The sequence below is a fragment of the Alligator sinensis genome, unplaced genomic scaffold (genome assembly GCF_000455745.1).
Source record: "Alligator sinensis unplaced genomic scaffold, ASM45574v1 scaffold927_1, whole genome shotgun sequence".
In the NCBI taxonomy this organism is placed as follows: Eukaryota; Metazoa; Chordata; order Crocodylia; family Alligatoridae; genus Alligator; species Alligator sinensis.
This window is the reverse complement of record NW_005842155.1, coordinates 1490433-1509508: the sequence shown is the minus strand read 5'-3', so window position 1 is coordinate 1509508 and position 19076 is coordinate 1490433. Positions and strand designations below refer to the sequence as shown.

Here is a 19076-nt window from a genome sequence, read left to right as displayed (position 1 = left end):
CCTGCTGAAGCACGAGCAGGTGACGGCGCCTGGGCTTGTCTCGGGGGTGATGAAAAGCTGCTTCTTCCTCCCTCCCCCATCGGCCTCGGTCCCGGGGGTGCTGGCGGGCTGCTTCATCCGGCTTCTCTGAGGAAACGTAGGGAATGATTGGGCAGAAGGGAATTGCCCCCTGGAGAAACACCAGCCAGACTTTAGTAGTGCAGCAGGGGAGAGAGAAACTGCGACTCTTGCTGCCATTTTATGGCTTTTCTGGTTTTTGCCAGGGGTCTTCCAAGCTGTCCTGAAGCTTGCGTTTCAAATGGGTTAGGTAGCAGGGCCCGAGCTGTGCTCCAGGATCGCAGGAAACCGAATGTGCCTCTGTTTTCTTTCCCCTTCACACTCACTCTAGGGAGAAACTGCTGACTTTGAGTTGTTAAAGCATCAGCTGTCAGATCCGGATATAAAGGTGAGACATTTTTGCAATGGGGGATTCTGATAGTTGTGGTTGTTTCATGGGAGTACATTTAATTATGTGGCAAAGTGTGGCCATTGTGTTTTAAACATGATTTTAAAACCCCCCCTCAAATAGATTTCTTGGTGCTTGATCAGGTTTCAGGCAGGGTTTCTTATCTTTCAGATATCTTTGCTCTGTGTTAACTTTGCAGTGACAGAAGTCTTGTCAGTTTCCATATCAGCTACATCTTTGATCCCTCCTCGCCTCTTTGAGAGCACTCCGCTTGGAGTCAGGCCCTTATTACATTTCTTCAGGTGGCAGCTTATGTTCCATTCCTTCCAGACCACAGAGTGTTAGGCTGCGTTTCCCTGGCAATTCCCTGATAATTCTAAATTAATCCTTTCAGTTCAGCACCTGCTCCAGACTTGGGAGTGATCCTATTCTACCTATTCCAAGTGTAATCCTGTTGGACCTTGTTCAAGTCTCTGAAGAAGTGTTAACTTGCTTACTTTTGTACATGCCATCATCTTAGTTGTATGACTAAGTTGGAGAAAATCGGTAAGAGACAAGATCTGTCCATTTTTTGCAGTAACTGTTTTGCAGAGGCTTGAGAAGGTTGGAATAGGATCACAGGCATGTGCCCACGTCTATTTAAGGAGAATGGTTGGAATAAGATCTGTCAGGCTTTTTTCTTTCAGGCAAAGGACTTTAGGAACAACTAATTGACAGTTGGAGCACAACGTTGCTTCCTTGTAGAGAACAGATAGGTGATACATCCAAGGGTTCCTTGTGCCCAGCGGCTGGGAGGACTGGGACTAGATTTAGGACCTACAAGGAGTGTCTAGAGTACTACGTAGTTCCCTTACTTAGCTATTATGTTCAGTGTGATAAATCCACTCATCTTGGATTTTGAAAGAGAACTGTGTTCAGCAACTATGGGTGGATTTGCAATTTCTGCCTTTCTCCACTCTGGTATTGGTGTGCCTTGTGCAGGAGGAAGGGTGGTGGGTGACATTCCTAACATGCTGGTGTAGAAACTGCTTCCCTAATCATAATTCTCATGTTTATTTGGGTTTTAAAGGTTTTTATATTAATGCAATTGCTCTACTTTATTGTCTGCTTATATAAGGATGCCCAGATCATTAACTGGTTGCATGAATTCCGCGCTTCTGTTGTATACTTGACAAAAGATGTGGAGGAGCTGGTCAGCATTTTGTTGGTAAGTAGCCACTCATAATATATAGAAATAAAGGTTTAATCTCAAAATGTCTGTATATTTCACATCATTGTTCTAACTGCCTGCAGAAGCTGCCATGGTTGAGAAGAAGCCAGGATGTGGTGGAGGAATATTTAGATTTTCTGGGTAACCTGGTATCAGCACAAAGTATCTATCTTAGACCCTGCCTCCGCATGATTGTCTCACATTTTGTACCTTGTAAGTTTTTAATTCGTTCTATTCTAAATGGGATAATTCACACTATTTTTACTAAAATAACTTGGAGTAAGAGAATTTGTATAAGGTCAAATTTTTTAAGAAATTTATAAGAAATTAGCTTAAAACTAGATAACAGCATGTAAAATTTTTCTGGCTTCTTGAGTAGAAGAAAACTTCTTTTCTTGTTTTGATGTAATTTAGATATTGTGGGTTTTCACCAGGTAGTTCTGGTGAAAATATTGTTCTGATGATGCTTTAACTTGTAGCTGTCATCATTACGCTTTTTCTAGTTATGCACTAATAGTTCTCTTTCCTAACAGCTCAAGTAATCGTAAGGGAAGATGGTGTGGATTTTTCAGATTCTGATGATGATGAAGAAAGTGAGTACTCAAGCAGTGTGGTTTGCTATTTGTATTGCTTCCTTTATGCAGAACTTTTCATTGCTGCTGTAATGTAATTGTATTGGTACAAAATCTGCATGAACCCATGCATGCTGAAGAGTAGGAGGACCCCATGTACTTGAATGCACATAACTCCTATTGAAATTAAGTGCATCATCACCTGGCCTTGGCTGCTTCCAAATCCTTTGAGGTGAATGCTTGGGAAATTTGACTTTCTATTCAAAGCTTTAGTGTCATGATATGGAATTACATTTGTTAATTTTATTCAGGTAGATTTGGTTTTTTTTCAGTATCTTAAGTCCTTTACTAAATAGTATTGATATAAAGGTTGAAGACAACTTTTAGCAATATTTTAGAATCATAGAATCACAGAAAATTAGGGTTGGAAGTGACCTCAAAAGGTCATCTAGTCCAGCCTCCTGCTCAAATCATCACCATCCCCAATTACATCATTCCAGCCAGGGCTTTGTTCAGCTGGGCCTTAAAACCCTCCAAAGACAGATTCCGCCACCTCTCTAGGTAACCCGTTCCAGTGCTTGACCATCCTCCTAGAGAGAGAGTTCTTCCTAATATCCAACCTTAACTTCCCTTGCTGCAAGTTGAGACCATTGCTCCTTGTTCTGTCATCTGCAACTACTGGGAACCTCTTTGGAACCACCCTTCAGGTAGTTAAAACCATTTTAATTAGGGTTGTGTACCATTATATTGGTTGCCTGTTGGATTGGCACTGATTTAAAAGGAGAAACAACCTTATTGACTCTCAGCTTTTTTTGGTTGTTGTAGCCAGGGGTGACGCGTAGGGGGTGCATGTGCACCCCCTGAGAGCGCTGGTGCACTCCCTGTCTGGCTGCGCTCCCCATTTAGCTGGCGGGCAGGCGGGCACACCAGTGCCCCCCCCGCGAGTGCTGGCCGGGGAGTGGGGCCGCTTGCGAAAGTGTCCACACCACTTTGAGAAGTGGCCACGCAAGTTCTGGAAGCAGTGCGGCCACTCATATGGTGAGTGAAATCAGCTGCATCATACCTTTATAGATGCTCATGTCTGCAAGATTTTACAAAAGTTGTAGTTTAAAAAAGAAAATAATCTGTCGGTAAAATGTGGGACTTCATTAGCATTTAATCAGACCTCAGATAACTGAAAATCAGTGTTGTGGGGGATGTAATATTAGCTTGTTTTGACAGTAGTTCAGTATTTATGTGTAAACTTTTTTTTGGCAATAAAGAGATTTGGCTCAGATAAATAACTTTGGCAAATGTAATTTCCTAGGTGAATTAAAAATGGATAGTTAATAGAAAGTACTTACACTGACTAACTTGATTAAGGTAATTAATTGTACTTAACTTTTTCTCTTTTCATAGACCTTTCTGGAAACTTTAAAGCATGTCACAGAGCACTGCAAACTGTAGCAAGATATGTGCCTTTGTAAGTATAGCATCCCACAGTGTTTTGTTTGTCCTTCAATTAATACATAGCTTGTTTACCAACTGACAAACTTTAAGCTAACTGGGTGAGCAATACTAACATTTAACTTGAGGCTTCTTTTTAATATAACAGCTTTGGAATGATGCATCTATTTGACTCAAAATTTTCAGTAATTTCTAAGCATCAGTAGTTACAACCCTGTTAATTCTGGAACAAATCAAACCATGGGATATACTGAATCAAAGGAAAATTGGGCCCCATACTGCCTGGTGTTTCATGCAAAGAAGTCTCCCTACTGCTACCTGTTATACATTGTCTGCTGGCTTAGTTTGCTGCTTGGGGAAATTTCAGCATGTGTACTTGCTTTTTTTTCCTGTTTTGGGTAAAGTTCTTGTTATCTTCTTTATTGCAGAACACCGTTGTTTCTTATGCCAATACTTGTGGAAAACTTTCCCTTCATTAATAAATCGGAAAATACCCTGGTAAGAACCATGAATCTGTTTTCAAAATGTATAAGTATTAGAAAAATACTATAGATTTAGAATTGATTCCTTGCAGAGTTCCATACAGATGCAGTAGCTCTCACACAGCATACAAAAGAATCTATCCTGATTTGGATACTGTAGGGGAATTTCAACAAGGATGATGCATTTTTCATCTATAGCTTCCTGCATTTATATTAGTACATATATATATAATGCACTACTAATTATTAAGAGTTTTCATTAAAATGCCCTCTCTTTAGTTCTTGATGTTGAGAAACTAATCATTGGATAGGAATCTTCCTTGCTGGTTGCCTGCTTCAGGCAATGTTTTTGGAAAATTTCAGTCAAAACATTTCAGTCACTGATGGGAAGGATCCATGGAAACTTAGACCTAGAAGCTTGAGAGGGCAACTGGGATTGGGATGGGGATAATGGGAAAAATAAATGGAGGGAGGTTATTAATATGAAATCCTATCACTTAAGCATGATGATGTTTTGGGTTATGCATTAACTTATTTTTAGCCATTCTTTAGAATGAATTGTAATATATTCAACTTCCATTTCTGCTTCAGAACTTTAGATAATTGTGTTTATTGGTTCGGTACTTCTGTAGTTAGTTTTGCTCCTTTCAGGGATTCTAGAAATTACAATAAATGAGACTCCCTTAACAATGAAAAACAATTCATGATGATGTATTACAGGAATATTATGTTCATAACTTGCTGCGAATTACTGTGTATCTTCCAACTCTGAGACTTGGAATTCTGGAACTTATAGTTGAAAAACTATTGAAGCTGGATGTAAGTGTGGAATCACTTTTTAAAATATTGCTATTTCTTAAATGTCAGCTATGATGTGACTGTTAGTTTTTCTTGAGGCGTAATATTAAATACAGTCGGTTGTTGGTTTAAGATTGAGCCACTTAAATTATCATTTGAGGCTGAATTTCCATCCTAAACTATAGTTTTACATATGTATGGTATTTGACGTTACTCCTTTATGCCATGGAAATGTGAACAAAGGCAGGTTTTTAGACCCAAAATGCTACAATCATACTGTCACCAATATCAGATTTAAAAAAATAGTGTGCTTACATTTTCCCAAACTTGTTTTAAAAAGAAATACCAACAAAACTGATTTCTTATCTTTATATATAGGTAAGCACACCACGACAGGATATTGAGGATGCTGAAGAAAATGCTAATGCTCCTGGTAGTGTGGAAAAAACCACAGAAGAAGGACTTTTTGACATGGTTGGCTGTCTTAATGACACTACTTCTAATTTTTTAAAATAAAAATTAAGAAAACTTACTGTAATACTTTTAAGTGGCAATGATACACAGCCTTAAGGGGATAAAATATTGTTACGTTATAACCAGACTGTCAGAAAATGTTGAAGTTTCAACTAAATTGTGCTTTTTGACCTCTTCATTATTTTAATAGGTACAAATGTAATTACTTAATGGGGAAACACAGCACCCAAATCACCACCACTAAAGATAGTCAGAATAATGTAGTTGAAATATTCTATTTGGAAATGTCACTGTTGACAGATCAGCAACATTCTGAAGGTCCAATTTGATCTCAGTGAAAGTCTCCCAGACACCCAGTGAGATTTCTGCTGAGACTGCTAGATGGACTGTTAATGGCCAACCATGGGTTCTAGGCTCTTGGCTGTTTGTGAGTGCTAGCTCTCAGAGATACTGAGATCTCTGTGGACATGCCGGAGGGCAGGGAACAGCTGCAAGCAGATCTGGACAGGTTGGACAAGTGGGCAGAAAACAACAGAATGCAGTTCAACAAGGAGAAATGCAAAGTACTGCACCTAGGGAGGAAAAATGTCCAGCATACCTACTGCCTAGGAAATGACCTGCTGGGTGGCACGGAAGTGGAAAGGGATCTTGGAGTCCTAGTGGACTCCAAGATGAACATAAGTCGGCAGTGTGACGAAGCCATCAGAAAAGCCAATGGCACTTTATTGTGCATCAGCAGATGCATGACGAATAGGTCCAAGGAGGTGATACTTCCCCTCTATCGGGCACTGGTCAGACCGCAGTTGGAGTACTGCGTGCAATTCTGGGCGCCGCACTTCAAGAGGGACGCGGATAACCTGGAGAGGGTTCAGAGAAGGGCCACTCGTATGGTTAAGGGCCTTCAGACCAAGCCCTACGAGGAGAGACTAGAGAAACTGGATCTATTCAGCCTCTGCAAGAGAAGGTTGAGAGGCGACCTTGTGGCTGCCTATAAGTTCATCATGGGGGCACAGAAGGGAATTGGTGAGTATTTATTCACCAAGGCACCCCCGGGGGTTACAAGAACTAATGGCCACAAGCTAGCAGAGAGCAGATTTAGATTGGACATTAGGAAGAACTTCTTCACAGTTCGAGTGGCCAAGGTCTGGAACGGGCTCCCAAGGGAGGTGGTGCTCTCCCCTACCCTGGGGGTCTTCAAGAGGAGGTTAGAGGAGTATCTAGCTGGGGTCATCTAGACCCAGCCCTCTTTCCTGCTTATGCAGGGGGTCGGACTCGATGATCTATAGAGGTCCCTTCTGACCCTAACATCTATGAGTCTATGAATACCTGGCTCCTCAAGTTGCCTGACTCTTAACCAGGCAGATTAGGGAAGCTCCTGGCAGAGCCAAGACAATTTTGGAATTCTGTTTTTAACTAGAGTTAAATCAGATGTCAAAATCTTCTGCAGAAACAAGTTACAATTCTCCATTGAACTCTAAATAACACCTAGAGCTTAACTAGCTTTTTGTCTTTGAACCCTGATTCCTTTCCCATTCCTAATACTTGATGTTATTAGGATAAGGCATTGAAAGAGAAAATACCAGGTACTGTATTGTCACTGTCAGTTTCCATTTAAACAACACTGATCTTCTGTTGAAAGAAAACTAAATCCAAAGAAAATCTACAATTCAGGATAAAACGGTGGGCTGACATTGTGTGGTTTATTTCCATTAAAAATTAAGTCCAATTCAGCTTGTACAATTTTGGAAACTTAGTAGAAAAAGTAAATATTTGAAAACAATTGCATTGTTAGTCTACTCATTGTGTCTGAGATTTACTCATCATATCCAATATGTTTTCTTAAAGGAAAGGAATCTACACCAAACATGAATCCAAATACATATCTATTCTAATGCAGAGATCAAAGCATAAGCCCATAGTCAATAAAGCAGTGATCATTGTATGCATTTGTACAGTGATTATTTTTTAAAATTGTATCCATAATACTAAACTTTATGACGAGAATAGAGAAAGTTAGGGGTTTTTGGGGTATGCAAGAGAAATCCTTCATTGCTGCATTATCTCACAGGAGGAAGATGAAGAAACAGAAAAAGAAAACCAAGGTGCCTCCAGTGAGAGTGATGTGATGGCCCATCCTCTAGCAGAACGCTTGGATATTTTGATGACCATTCTGTTTGCTTATATAAAAGAGGTCTGCTATGTCAATGGTAATAAAGTATGGATCATACTTGTTTCCTCCTCCCTTTCCCTCCTTCCCTTCCCCCCTACTCCCCAAGTAAACATGAGGAGAGTTCTGCTACTGCAGGACTGGACCATTAGAATCTGGTTGTCATCTGTAGAATTATTCTTCCAGCAGCATACATAGATTAGATTTTCAGCTGTATCCCACATCTTAACATAACCACAGTTGAAGAATGATGCAAAGACTCAGCTTTGGCTTCCTGTTCTTGGCCTCATAATATTTTAAAATCTGGCAATTAGCTTTGTCACCAAGAAGCTACTGCACTAGCTGAGAATGCTACTTCACTTCCATGAGTCATCTCTTGCGCATTTCCCATTAGCGCTCAGTTCATAGCTTGACATGTCCCTTATACCAGGTACTATGTGAGAGTTAATGTAGGAGCTACTGTTTTCTTTTTCAGTGGGAATTTCCTCATGTGGGGAGATCTATTGGCTTTCCAGCCTCTTTGCCAGAATAGCATGAACAACCAAAAGTGGGAAATCTCTCATAATCTGTCATTTTGAACCCTTCCTGTTTTTCATCTAATTGTGTGTGTGTGTGTGTGTGTGTGTGTGTGTGTGTGTGTGTGTGTGTGTGAGAGAGCGCGAGAGAGAGAGAGTGAGCACGCATACACATATGGGGCATATATTGCCCCTTAGCTGCTTTGTATCAGCACTGTAAAGTTTTCTTAAGGTGAATGTTGTGTGCTTCAGGAACTTGCTGAGGAGTCATAAGTAAGATTTAATGTTTGATGCTTCTTCGGTATTCACTTTGATAATCAGAATGATTAGATTCCTTTTTACAATTTTGTATATACAAGGTAGACAACCCCACCTAATCACTAGGGGTGTGTGAAATGAGCCGTATTTGATTCAGATTTCGATTTGGCCCGAATCGGGGACAGTGATTCAGTTCGTTGATTCGGATCACTGTCCCTTTTTGATTCGGCCAAATCTGAATCTGAAGATTCAGTGTTGACTCAGAGAATCAGCAATTCGACCATAGATGCAGGTTTAAATGCTTTTTCTACATACCTCGAGGTACCAGGCACAGCTCAGCAATGCTGCAGCGGATGGAGCATCCCACAGAAGTGCGGCATGCTTGGCGGCGAACCCAAAAGTGGACCGGAACCAGTTGCTGGGCGGGGTGGGGTGCACACGCGCTCCGCGGCAGACCTGGAAGTGGATTGGAAGTGCAACCGGAAGTTCTTTCTGGTCCACTTCTGGGTCTGCTGCCAAGTGCACTGGGGGTCCCCCCGCTCTCCTGTGAGACGCTGTATCTGCCCCACCATCTCAGCATTCACGAGCCTCCTGGTACCTTGAGGTTATGTAGAAAAAAAATTTTAAAGCTGTGTCTGTCCAAATCGTCGAATCTTTCTGAATCTCCGAATTGATTCGGAGGGTTCCAATTCAATTTGGAGAGATTAAAGGGTTTCCTGATTCAGTTCGGAGATACAGCCACTGAATTGGGCCGAATCTCCAAATCAAATCGGCGACCAAAGCTTCGCACAGCCCTACTAATCACTAGTTAAAACAAATTTTACTTCTTTATTGAAATGTAAAGGAAAGTCCTAACTTTTTGTCTCTTAAAGGAACAACGGTAGATGGACAGCTGTACTTAAACTTCTGATATTAAACCTGGTAGATTTTTTTTTTTAACAAGAAAGAATGTCTAAAAATCAGATTTACTCTCTGATTTTTTTCCCCCTTTCCTCCCATGCTCTGATAATATTAAGCTACCTATTCACTTTTTCACTGTCCTTCAGTGACATAGTATTGTAGTGTTTGCATGTCTTTTGGCACTGGCAAATGTATACATAGATACAAAAAAATCTTTTGGAGCTCAAATATCAGGAAGTATTTCTGTGACATTATGTCTTTAGACCTCCTTATGGCTGGAGACTAATCTGCTTGGCAGAATTTCTTTAAATACACATTGCAATTCTGGGGAAGAGCAAAGAGCCACTGGAATCTTTTTTTTTTCCCTTACAGGCAAAGTTGATATCAACAATACAAAAGGCTTATATCGGGATCTAATTACCATCTTTGACAAACTAATTTTACCAACCCATGCTTTGTGTCATGTACAGTACTTCATGTTTTATATCTGCAGTTTTAAATTGGTGAGTAACAGCATAGGCTTTACAGAATGTACCTCTTCTATGGTATTTGAGACCTTTTCTGCTTTTTTAGTTTAAGGAGTTGTCAAGTTACATTGATTCAACTGAAATCCTAATTCCACTCCATATGTAGGGAGTGGAAAGGGGCATTAGCATGCGTTTCTTTAGTTTCTTTCTCTCTCTCCACATTTGTTATAATTAACCTCTCCACTATAGGTTGCTTATTCAGTTCTATCACAACTGATTGGAATTTTTAAATCAACTGGAACCTCGAGTGTGTGGAACAGTGTATTATTGCTTTTCTTACATGGCTTAAAAATGACTTGGAGCTGATATATGTATTACCCCTTTTATTTAGGCCAGGATCTTTGTTACATTCACCATTTTCTTTTACAGCTTGCCCTTGGTTTCTTAAGCAAAAAACCCCACTGGGTCTGCTAATATATTTCTTGCATTTAACAAAGTATAGAACTTCTTTAAAGCATAATAAGAGGAATATGCAAAGCCTACAGGGACTCAGCTCAATGTTACATGTTCTCTGTCATGATTAATTACAGGAATTTTTTTGGTCCTGGAAGCTATTTTTTATCCTGATAAGCGAGTTTTTACTGGATATCTCTAAACAGTTGGCTTCAGCACTGGGTGTCTGTTTAGAGATGGTGTTAGCCTTAGGATTAACGGATTGTACCTTGTCTTGTTTGCAGGGGTTTGCAGAAGCATTCTTAGACCATCTTTGGAAGATACTGCAGGATCCAAATAATCCTGCAGTGATCAGACAAACCGCTGGAAATTATATTGGCAGCTTTTTGGCAAGGGCTAAATTTATTCCAATTGTGTAAGTAGTTTTGCTAGATCATTTAAATATCATTTGTTTAAAGCAAACAGTTTGTCTGCTGGAGTAAAGTGCAGAATGTTACTAAGTCCCACTTTCTCCCTGTCCTCACTCTGCCAGTGAACCATGTCTGAGTTATGCTCGTACTCCTTGTGGGATTCTCTTGAAGTTTTCCAAGTACTTTGTTTATGAAATATCTGTTGAGACTTAAGATGAGGTTATCAAAGGTCATGGAGGAAGACCCTGGCAATGGAATCTCATTTTAAAACTTTCCATACTTGCATTTGTATGCACTGTGCACACCGAGCTCTCAAATATTCATGTTTTATCTTTCGCACCTATCAGACTGATTTTTTCTCTCTCTTTTTTTTTTTTTTTATTAAATATATTCCCTTGTAGCACAGTGAAAGCATGTCTGGACCTGTTGGTTAATTGGCTGCACAGATATATTGATAGTCAGGATGCAGGGACAAATGCTTACTGTGATGTAGCTCTACATGGACCGTTTTACTCCGCGTGCCAAGCTGTCTTCTATACTTTCATTTTCCGCCATAGGCAGCTTTTAGATGGCAACTTAAGGAAAGGTGAGTGTGTTAGAAGAGACAGTAATAGAAAATGTAAACACATTTTATTTGCAGCCTTTGGAAGTGTTGGATGATTTAAGTAATTGGTTCAGTTAAGTGGCTTCTGAGATGCTTACCTTACTCCATTTTAAACGAACTAGGATCTTGTACATTTGTATTGGAACGTGACAGCAGGGCAGCTTGTTCTTTAGCCAGTCAAGACAAAGCAGATAAAGTCTGTGGGCCAGACTCACAGCCCCACTATTGAGTGCCTTTAGTTGACCAGCATTTAATCTGTTGGAGGTGTCCCTTTGTAGCATATCAACTATCATGTACAGCGGTTCTGTCCCTTTACCTCAGCTCTGGTGCAAGGCATGTGACTAGAGTATCCCTAGTGTATGCTCCAATGCTCCTGGCATTAGGAGCACCCTCTGTGCCTAAGCATAGAGTAGTCTGCTGCTTCAGTGTAAGCTACAGTCTGATCCAGCTCTATTCTTGGAATACAAAGCCATGAAAATCAATTTAATTTTCAATTAAAAATTGAATATGGGCATATGGTGGCCAATGAACAATTTTGAGGATTGGCCTCAAATTTGAGAGCCACTAGCTAAGAATCTGTGAAAGCAGTCTCTGAAACTCTTGCATACTTATTTGCAAATAATTCTCATTTTGAAGGTTTGGCATACCTGCAGAACTTAAATTTTGAACGCATCGTCATGTGTCAGCTGAATCCCCTGAAGATTTGCTTAGTTTCTGTTGTCAACTTGTTTGCAGCCATTACCAGGTAACTGTTTTGCCAGTTTAAATTTTCTACAGTTTATGTTGATTTGTGTACGTAGACCATAGTCTAATAGTTCAAAGATTAACTTTCTTGTAAACTTGTATGTTTGTACAAGTACTGTGTATTGTATAAAATAAATCATGTCATAATTGTAATAGTATGCATATTTCAAGCTAAGTGAAACTAGCTCATAATGAGGTCAGTGTAACAGGGTTCAACTCCAGGGGTGGCCATGATGCCTCTGGAGCCTTCGTCTAGTTTGTTTCTCTTTGGGTACTCTCCCCTTCTCCTCACCTGCCACACTTTTGATGAAATGTTACTCATCCCTGCTGATATGCGCCCCTCCTGGCGTATGGGCTCCTTGGTCTCCAGCCATGACCCCCAAGCTTTGGCCTGTCTATCTGGGCCCTGGCCCTGCTTCTAGGCCAGTTGAGACTCCCAAGCTCCCCTGACCCCACCTGTCTCTGGCTGTATCCCTCCTTGGCCTTCAACCCATCTCTGGCCTAACTCCTGGGCCAGTAAGACCTTCAGGCTCCCTGACCCTATTGACACTCAACCCCTCCTGGGCTGAGTCCCTGACTTTGCCTCCCACCTCTTGCAGGCTATGGGTCCTTGACCCTCCTTGCTCTCATGACCATTAGGCCTTAGCCCTGCTTTTTGGCCTTGGCCTCTATCTTGGGTCCACTGAGACCATCAGGCTCCCTGGCCCTGTTGACATTTGCTTCTCCTTCTCTCCCTTCAGGCCCAACTGGGACCTCCTGACCTCCCTTTTCTTCTTTCCACAAACCACCAGAGTTACTTACCACCAGCTCAGGTGTTGCCCAGAAGCCCTGCTGCGCAGGAGCTCCTCTTTCCATGACTCTCAAGGCTAGACTCCCTGACCAGCTGAGGCCCCGGACTTATATGCTTGAAGCCCCCGCTTCTGGTCAGGTGACTCTTTATTTGCTCCTACCACACCTGCAGGCTGCTTCTCAAGCAGCTTCTTCCCCTCTTAGTGACAGGCATGGTAGGTGCCCTGTCACAGTCAGATCCAGTGAGATGCTCTAGTTCACAAGAACTGCTCCATTGCTTTATGATGGTACAAATTGCAGTCCTTTTTTCTGTTGGGGATTAAAGAGGAGACTGTGAGCTCAAATGTATTCTGACTGTGTTTAAGACTTGGTGTTGGTCATCAAACTGAAAGGGAAGTTTGAGCTACAATTTTGATATCAGTGAAATAAACCTTGATCAGTTTTAGTATCTTCTGAAATGATTTGCTTTCCATGTAGTTGGGAATGGTTACATTTACCTGCTTCATTTTGTTTGTTTGCTTTTTTTATTTTAAGGAAGTACCAGTTGGTGTTCTGCTACACCATAATTGAGAGGAACAACAGGCAGTTTTTACCAGTCATTAGAAGCAGCAATGGCGGTGACTCTGTACAGGCTTGCACTAATCCACTTGATAGTTTTTTTCCTTTTGATCCTTACATTCTCAAAAGGTTTGTATTTGAAATCTATACTAATTTCTGCCTTACAGAAAACTCATACTTTAAGGCACTGTTCAAGATTTCCTGAATTAGATTTGCCTTCCTGGTTCTCTAAGCACCTGATTGTTGTATTATGTGGAACTACAGAATGTGACTTAAGATTTTTTTAGATTTAGCACTGCCAAAAGCTTGAAACCTGAAGTCTGTCTACACTGTAGGGTGTAGAATGTCAGGTCCACCCTCCCATCCGTCTGGTTTCAGTAGGAGGTTAGATTAGGTAAGACTTCTTTAGCTACTCCTATTTAACAAGTTAATTTGCAATATTTCAGCAACAAAGCATTGTATTGAGAGCCAATGGATGGTTTCTTATACCTTCTTGTGTAAGAGGGGATTTGGCTTGTTTTCCTCTTTAGATGTGAATGGTCTCTTCAGCCTTATTTATCAAGAATGTTTATACACTTGGCATTATGCATGTTGGCTGCTTTAGTACATGAAGAGAATGAGCTTGGTAGCTCTTGTGAGAAGAACAGTTTTCAAGGCACAATAAGGGCTGCAGTGAGACCTTGTTCCAAAGAGTAAAAATGGTGTGAAGAAGCCTGCGGGTTATAAATTAGACGAGGATTGTACTTGCCTAAGGGATTACTAGCTACTTGGTTAAAATACATCATTGTGAGTTCTGGATTTTAGTGCCTGAATCTCTCTCTAATGCTCTGCTTTCAAGCCAAACCATTTGAACTTCTGTGTAACATCTTACTCATCTGTAAAATGAAGTGATATCTTTGTAAGGTAGACTAATCTATCTGTGAAGTGTATAATCCATTGAAACACACTAGAGAAATGTAGAAACTGAAGTGCTTAGTTCACAATTACTTGGGTTCAAGTCTATTTAGCATCTGTATTGTTTTCAGGTCAAAGAAGAATATTGATCCTCTTTATCAGATTTGGGAAGAACTGAGTGCTGAAGATCTTAAGGACCTTACAGCACCCATTAAAAAGGTAATTTATTGTCAAAATATACAGGTTCAGATTTGGTTAACCTTTTTATATCGTCTGCTTTGACATTTGACCCATGGAACTGTTTCATCTGATCCACTGGTAGCCTGGTGGGCTACTGGAAGCTGGAGGATGCAGAATTTGGGGTTTCTAGACCCTGACAGGTGTGGACCTGCAACATTGCCTCAACTCTGACCTGCCCCAGGTGCTGCTGGCCCTGTGGATCTGGCCTGGGGCAGGAGTGAGTTTGACATCCTGCTTTATAGCACTAATATTCACTACCCTAGTAAAGCTGCTTTGAAGTTCTGATTACTCTTTCTGATAAATATGTATCTAACTCAAGAGTGAAAATGACAAGTCATTGTAGTGCCTCTCTCTTCGCATTTGGCCTTTTCTTTGCGCAGAATACAGCTGAAGACGAAGATGATGACTTCTTGAAAGGAGAGACTCCTCAGAACGATGGCATGCTTGGAATTACTCCAAGTTCGTATGACTCAAATATTCTGAGTACACCAAGCAGCCTAGGATCCCCCCCACCAGGAACATATATACAGCAGCACCTCTGACTGAAACTGCAAGTTGAGAGGGAAAAGCTATGTACATTTCTCTGGAAAGCTGTTCAGTCTTTCTACAAACTCAAGTTTTTTCATTTTTTTTCTTTGAACTGTATTAAACAGGGAGGAAAGCTGACTTTTAGCTTTTTAACTGTTGTTTCTGCTAAGATGAGTTCTGATAATTTCATATGTTGCCAAAAGAGACTAGAGAATAAAATGTGCAATATTTTACACATTTCATATTGAAATAGATTTTTATATAATTTAGGCATTTTCCCTTGACTTTAAGAAGCTTGTGTGTATTTTTTCACCTCTAATATATATATATATATAATCTTTAAAAGGAAGTCTTGGCCTCTTTTCCCAATGACTTCACTAGGCCCAGGATTTTGCTCCTGATGTTTATATTGTGTTTTGATGAGTCTGTAAGTTTTCTGTTCCCTCTTTTCCCTTCTCTTTGTCTGAGCCCAAGATAAAAACCATGGACTGAACTCTAAATTCAGCATAACAGTGACTCCCTCTCATGAGTTGTTTTGCTTCTCTACCTCAGCTGCTTCTGTCAGCTGATGGAGGTAGCTGGTAAAGTATTTTGATGGTAGGAAGTGCTTTGCAAATGCTGGGTATTATCACTGAAAAAGACTTAGTTGGAACAAAGTCTCCCCCTTCTGAACTTCCTATTTAAAAAAAAAAAATAAAATAAAATTTACCACCTCAAACCATCATCACACATAAGTGACAAAGAGAAAAGCTTAACAGCTGCTTGTTTGACCTACAGATGGTTGTTCTATAGAAATGTTGTGTAGAGCTTGAGCTCTAGAGTTGAGTTGAAAAGCACTGTGCAAGCCCTCTGTGTTTTGGAGTGTGATTTAAAATGTGAAACCTGAAACTGGAAAACCTCAGAAGAGAAGTGATATGATTCCTCCTTTCCTCCTGCATCATAGCAGAGAATTGTCTTACTTCAGCATAACTGTTTTCTGTTATATAATTGTTTGGCTTTAAGAGGCTCAAATAAACATGGATGATTTCTGGAAAAACTGCCTAGCATTTCAATTAGATTAACACGTTTCTTGACACACGAGAATATGCTGTTCTGGGAACTGGAAATATTAATTATTTTGGTCCAGATTCTTATCTTTAGGTTGCTGCAACTGCACTGGCCTGGGTTTTTTTTAATTTTTTTTATTTAGACTTGTTGCTAGACTAGAGGAAGATTCCATAGATGAGTGTATGAAGACTTGTTTCAATTCCCATCCCAGATACTTACAAACCATATATCTGTACATAATTCCATTAACTTATGCACAAAACAGACTGGAATGTGTGTAGAAGTATACATAGTGGCAAAAAAACATGCTGTAGGAATTAGGGGTTTCAGGAGTGCCCAATTCTGGCAATTTCCTTTTGAAAGACTGTGGGACACAATTAATGGGACATCTTCTATGGGAGAGGTTTGGGAACAGTATAGTAAAGTCCATGTGCTCCTGTCATTTGATGACTTTTTTTTCCTTAAATTTCATCTGTGCAGTTCTTCAAAAATATTTTATTCTTCTTTATGCCATCATTCTTGGAGCAATAAAAAGTTTGCATTTGAAATAACTTGTCTTCCCTCCTAACATGAAAGTATCCTTGCAACAAAGGGAAGAGTGATTTCCAGAGTGCCACAAAGTGCATGTGTGTATATATATATATTTTATTCCCTGTGCTACCAGTGCCCTTAACATTATAAGCCCCACCTTTGAGAAGCAAGCAATGTACAACTTCCAACATATAATACTTTGTTCTTATTTTGGCTAACTGTTAATATCTTATGTGTGGTCCAGGGACTTCCAGATGTTGTCTGGGTATGCCCCACATGCCAGTTCCTTCCCAGTCCTACCTCTTCTCCCAGCACTTTCCTGCCACACCTTTGATGTTGTTTATGTATTGTTAATGGGGGGGGGGGGAGGGTACTTGAGGGTCTGTAGTCACCTGGCGGGGGGGAAACTATTCTGGCCACACCTGGGGCCTTTTTGCCTCATGATACTACCCCTTTGAGGGGACACACCCCATAGGTTTTTGTGGCACTTGTCAGTGTCTTGCCTGTCCTAGCTTCAGCCCCCTTTTCTTCTCTGACCACACCCTCCACCTGGGTCTACGTGTTCAAGACCTCACCCTCTTGGGTTTGACCTCACCTAAGCAGCAATCCCCTTTCCTAGGGCCCCTTGCACCTTAATAGTCCCTATGTCCCAGTCCTTCCCGCATCTCAGAGCCTGACTTCTGGTGCTTATTGGAGAGGAACAGCCTCAAGCACCCGTCTGTGGCTCCTTATTACCCCATATAGCCACTCCCAACCCACCAGCATATCTAGCCAAAACCTAAATGCCAGTGCCATGACTGCAAGACAAACTCCACACAACCCTGGGTTAATACTTCCCTGCAGCCTAGGCATTTACCTTGGCTCAGTCTTCACAGCTCTCTGGCGCTGCCTGGGTACAGACTAGCCCACCTCCTGCAGCCAATTTACACAGGAGCTACTTGCCTGGCAGCTCAGGGACCCAGCCCCCTTCTGGCCACTGCATTCAACATTTTGTCTCTCTTTCCCCAGTACCAGGTGCAGCTAATTGCTTCATTAGCTGCCTGATCCCTGGCCCTTTTCCCACTCAAACCCACCTAGTAACAGGGGTAGGGGTTCCCTGTTACACTTGGCAACGGTTGGGCTCGCTCAGGTCAGAGGCAGCGGGCATTAGGGCAGCCACTGCCCTTTCCCCCCCTCACTTAGCTGCAGCAGGGAGGCAACCCTGCCTCCTCCCCAACGAAGCTGCTTAGCTGCAGTGTGGCAGGGCAGCCCCTGGCAGTGCAGGGAGCCTCCTGCCGCCGACTGCCACTGCAGCCATGGCCGCATGGGCCAGATCCAAAGTCTCTTGAAAGCTGGATGTGGCCTGCAGACTGGATGCTGCCCGTGGACTACAGGTTGCCAACTCCTGGTCTAGAAAGCGCTCTCTGATGCGTGGACTTTGGGCCTCTAGAAGATAACATGCATGTTGCAATACTAAAATGTGAGCCCTAGGTAAGTACTAGGTGTTTAAGCCATGTAGACACTTAAATATACTTTTCTTGACAAATAACTGTGTGTGGGGTCCTACAGTGCTTTTGTGTCTTAATTTTGTGAAAACATCCCCTGAGCAGAAAGCACGTGTGATTGCAGACAGGGTGGGACACGGGCTTTTCCTTTTTCCCTAAGAAGAAATGCTGTGCTTACAGCCACAACACAAGAAGAAAGCAGCACTTGGCTAATAAAACCAGTGGAGTTTCACTGAGCCAGAAAAAGGTGCAGAGAGCAGGGCTGGGAGAGGAGGGAAGAGAGAGGGTGTTTTGTGCCCATCTTAAATTTTCCCTTGGGAGCTCAGTGCTGCCTGGCGTGGGGCCTGTCCCACAAGCAGCGTGTGTGTGGAGGGGGGTTTTGGTTGCAGCCGTGTTGGTCTAAGGACATGGTCAGGCCAGGTTCTTTGGGTGAATCTGGTCTCTTTTATTAGAGCAACTGAGCAGTTGGAACAAAGTTCTTAGCATGAGCGACGTGTGGCCCCGGAGGCTGTGGGGCACGGCGACCACCCATGGGTGGCAATGCAATGAGGAGGTGGTGAGTGGCGACCGCCCGCAGGCGCTGCTGGCAGCATTGACGGCGCTTTTCGCAGGGGTGCATCGCCAACCCCGGGGGGTGCGTGCACCTGCCTGCACCCCTGCGTGTCACTGATGGCTTTTGGCAGCTTTGGGGAGCAAACACCCTCCTCCAGGCAGGGGAGTCTCTGCTGGTCTGAGACTCCAAGGAAGGAGAGAAGCTAAAAGTGTGGCAGGACGTCAGTGAGACTGTAAATGAGTGGAAATCAGGGCACCAAAGGTAAAGTGGGGGTGGGGGGGAAGGTGAGTAAGGGAGGCTCCACAGTAGTAGATTTTCGAGGCAGAAAAGAGTCTGTCTGTGAAAAAGGAAACAGCGGGAAATCGGGGAGGCAAAGGGGCTTATAGGGGAAGCGGCAGCTCTGGGGCTCCGCATCTCGAGGTGCAGCGCGGTGCGCCCCGCAGGGCGGGTCCGTCTCGGGCGCTGCCAGGGGGGTGCACTACAACTCCCAGCGCCCCGCGCGGCACC

General features: G+C 42.2%; 1 protein-coding gene across 1 annotated transcript; it reads left to right on the top strand.

Annotated features, from left to right (window-relative positions):
• Window position 1: 1 nt before the first annotated feature.
• On the top strand, window positions 2-15175 carry RRN3 (RRN3 homolog, RNA polymerase I transcription factor; the record flags this gene model as incomplete). Its single annotated transcript, XM_006025597.3, has 17 exons — window positions 2-19; window positions 389-445; window positions 1563-1652; window positions 1739-1868; window positions 2189-2248; window positions 3626-3689; window positions 4102-4171; window positions 4876-4974; window positions 5332-5427; window positions 7496-7634; window positions 9640-9770; window positions 10472-10602; window positions 10999-11183; window positions 11838-11946; window positions 13269-13421; window positions 14318-14405; window positions 14807-15175. Coding segments are annotated over 17 exons (1782 nt in total), but the record flags the coding sequence as incomplete, so codon positions are not given.
• Between the last annotated feature and the right edge of the window lie 3901 nt (window positions 15176-19076).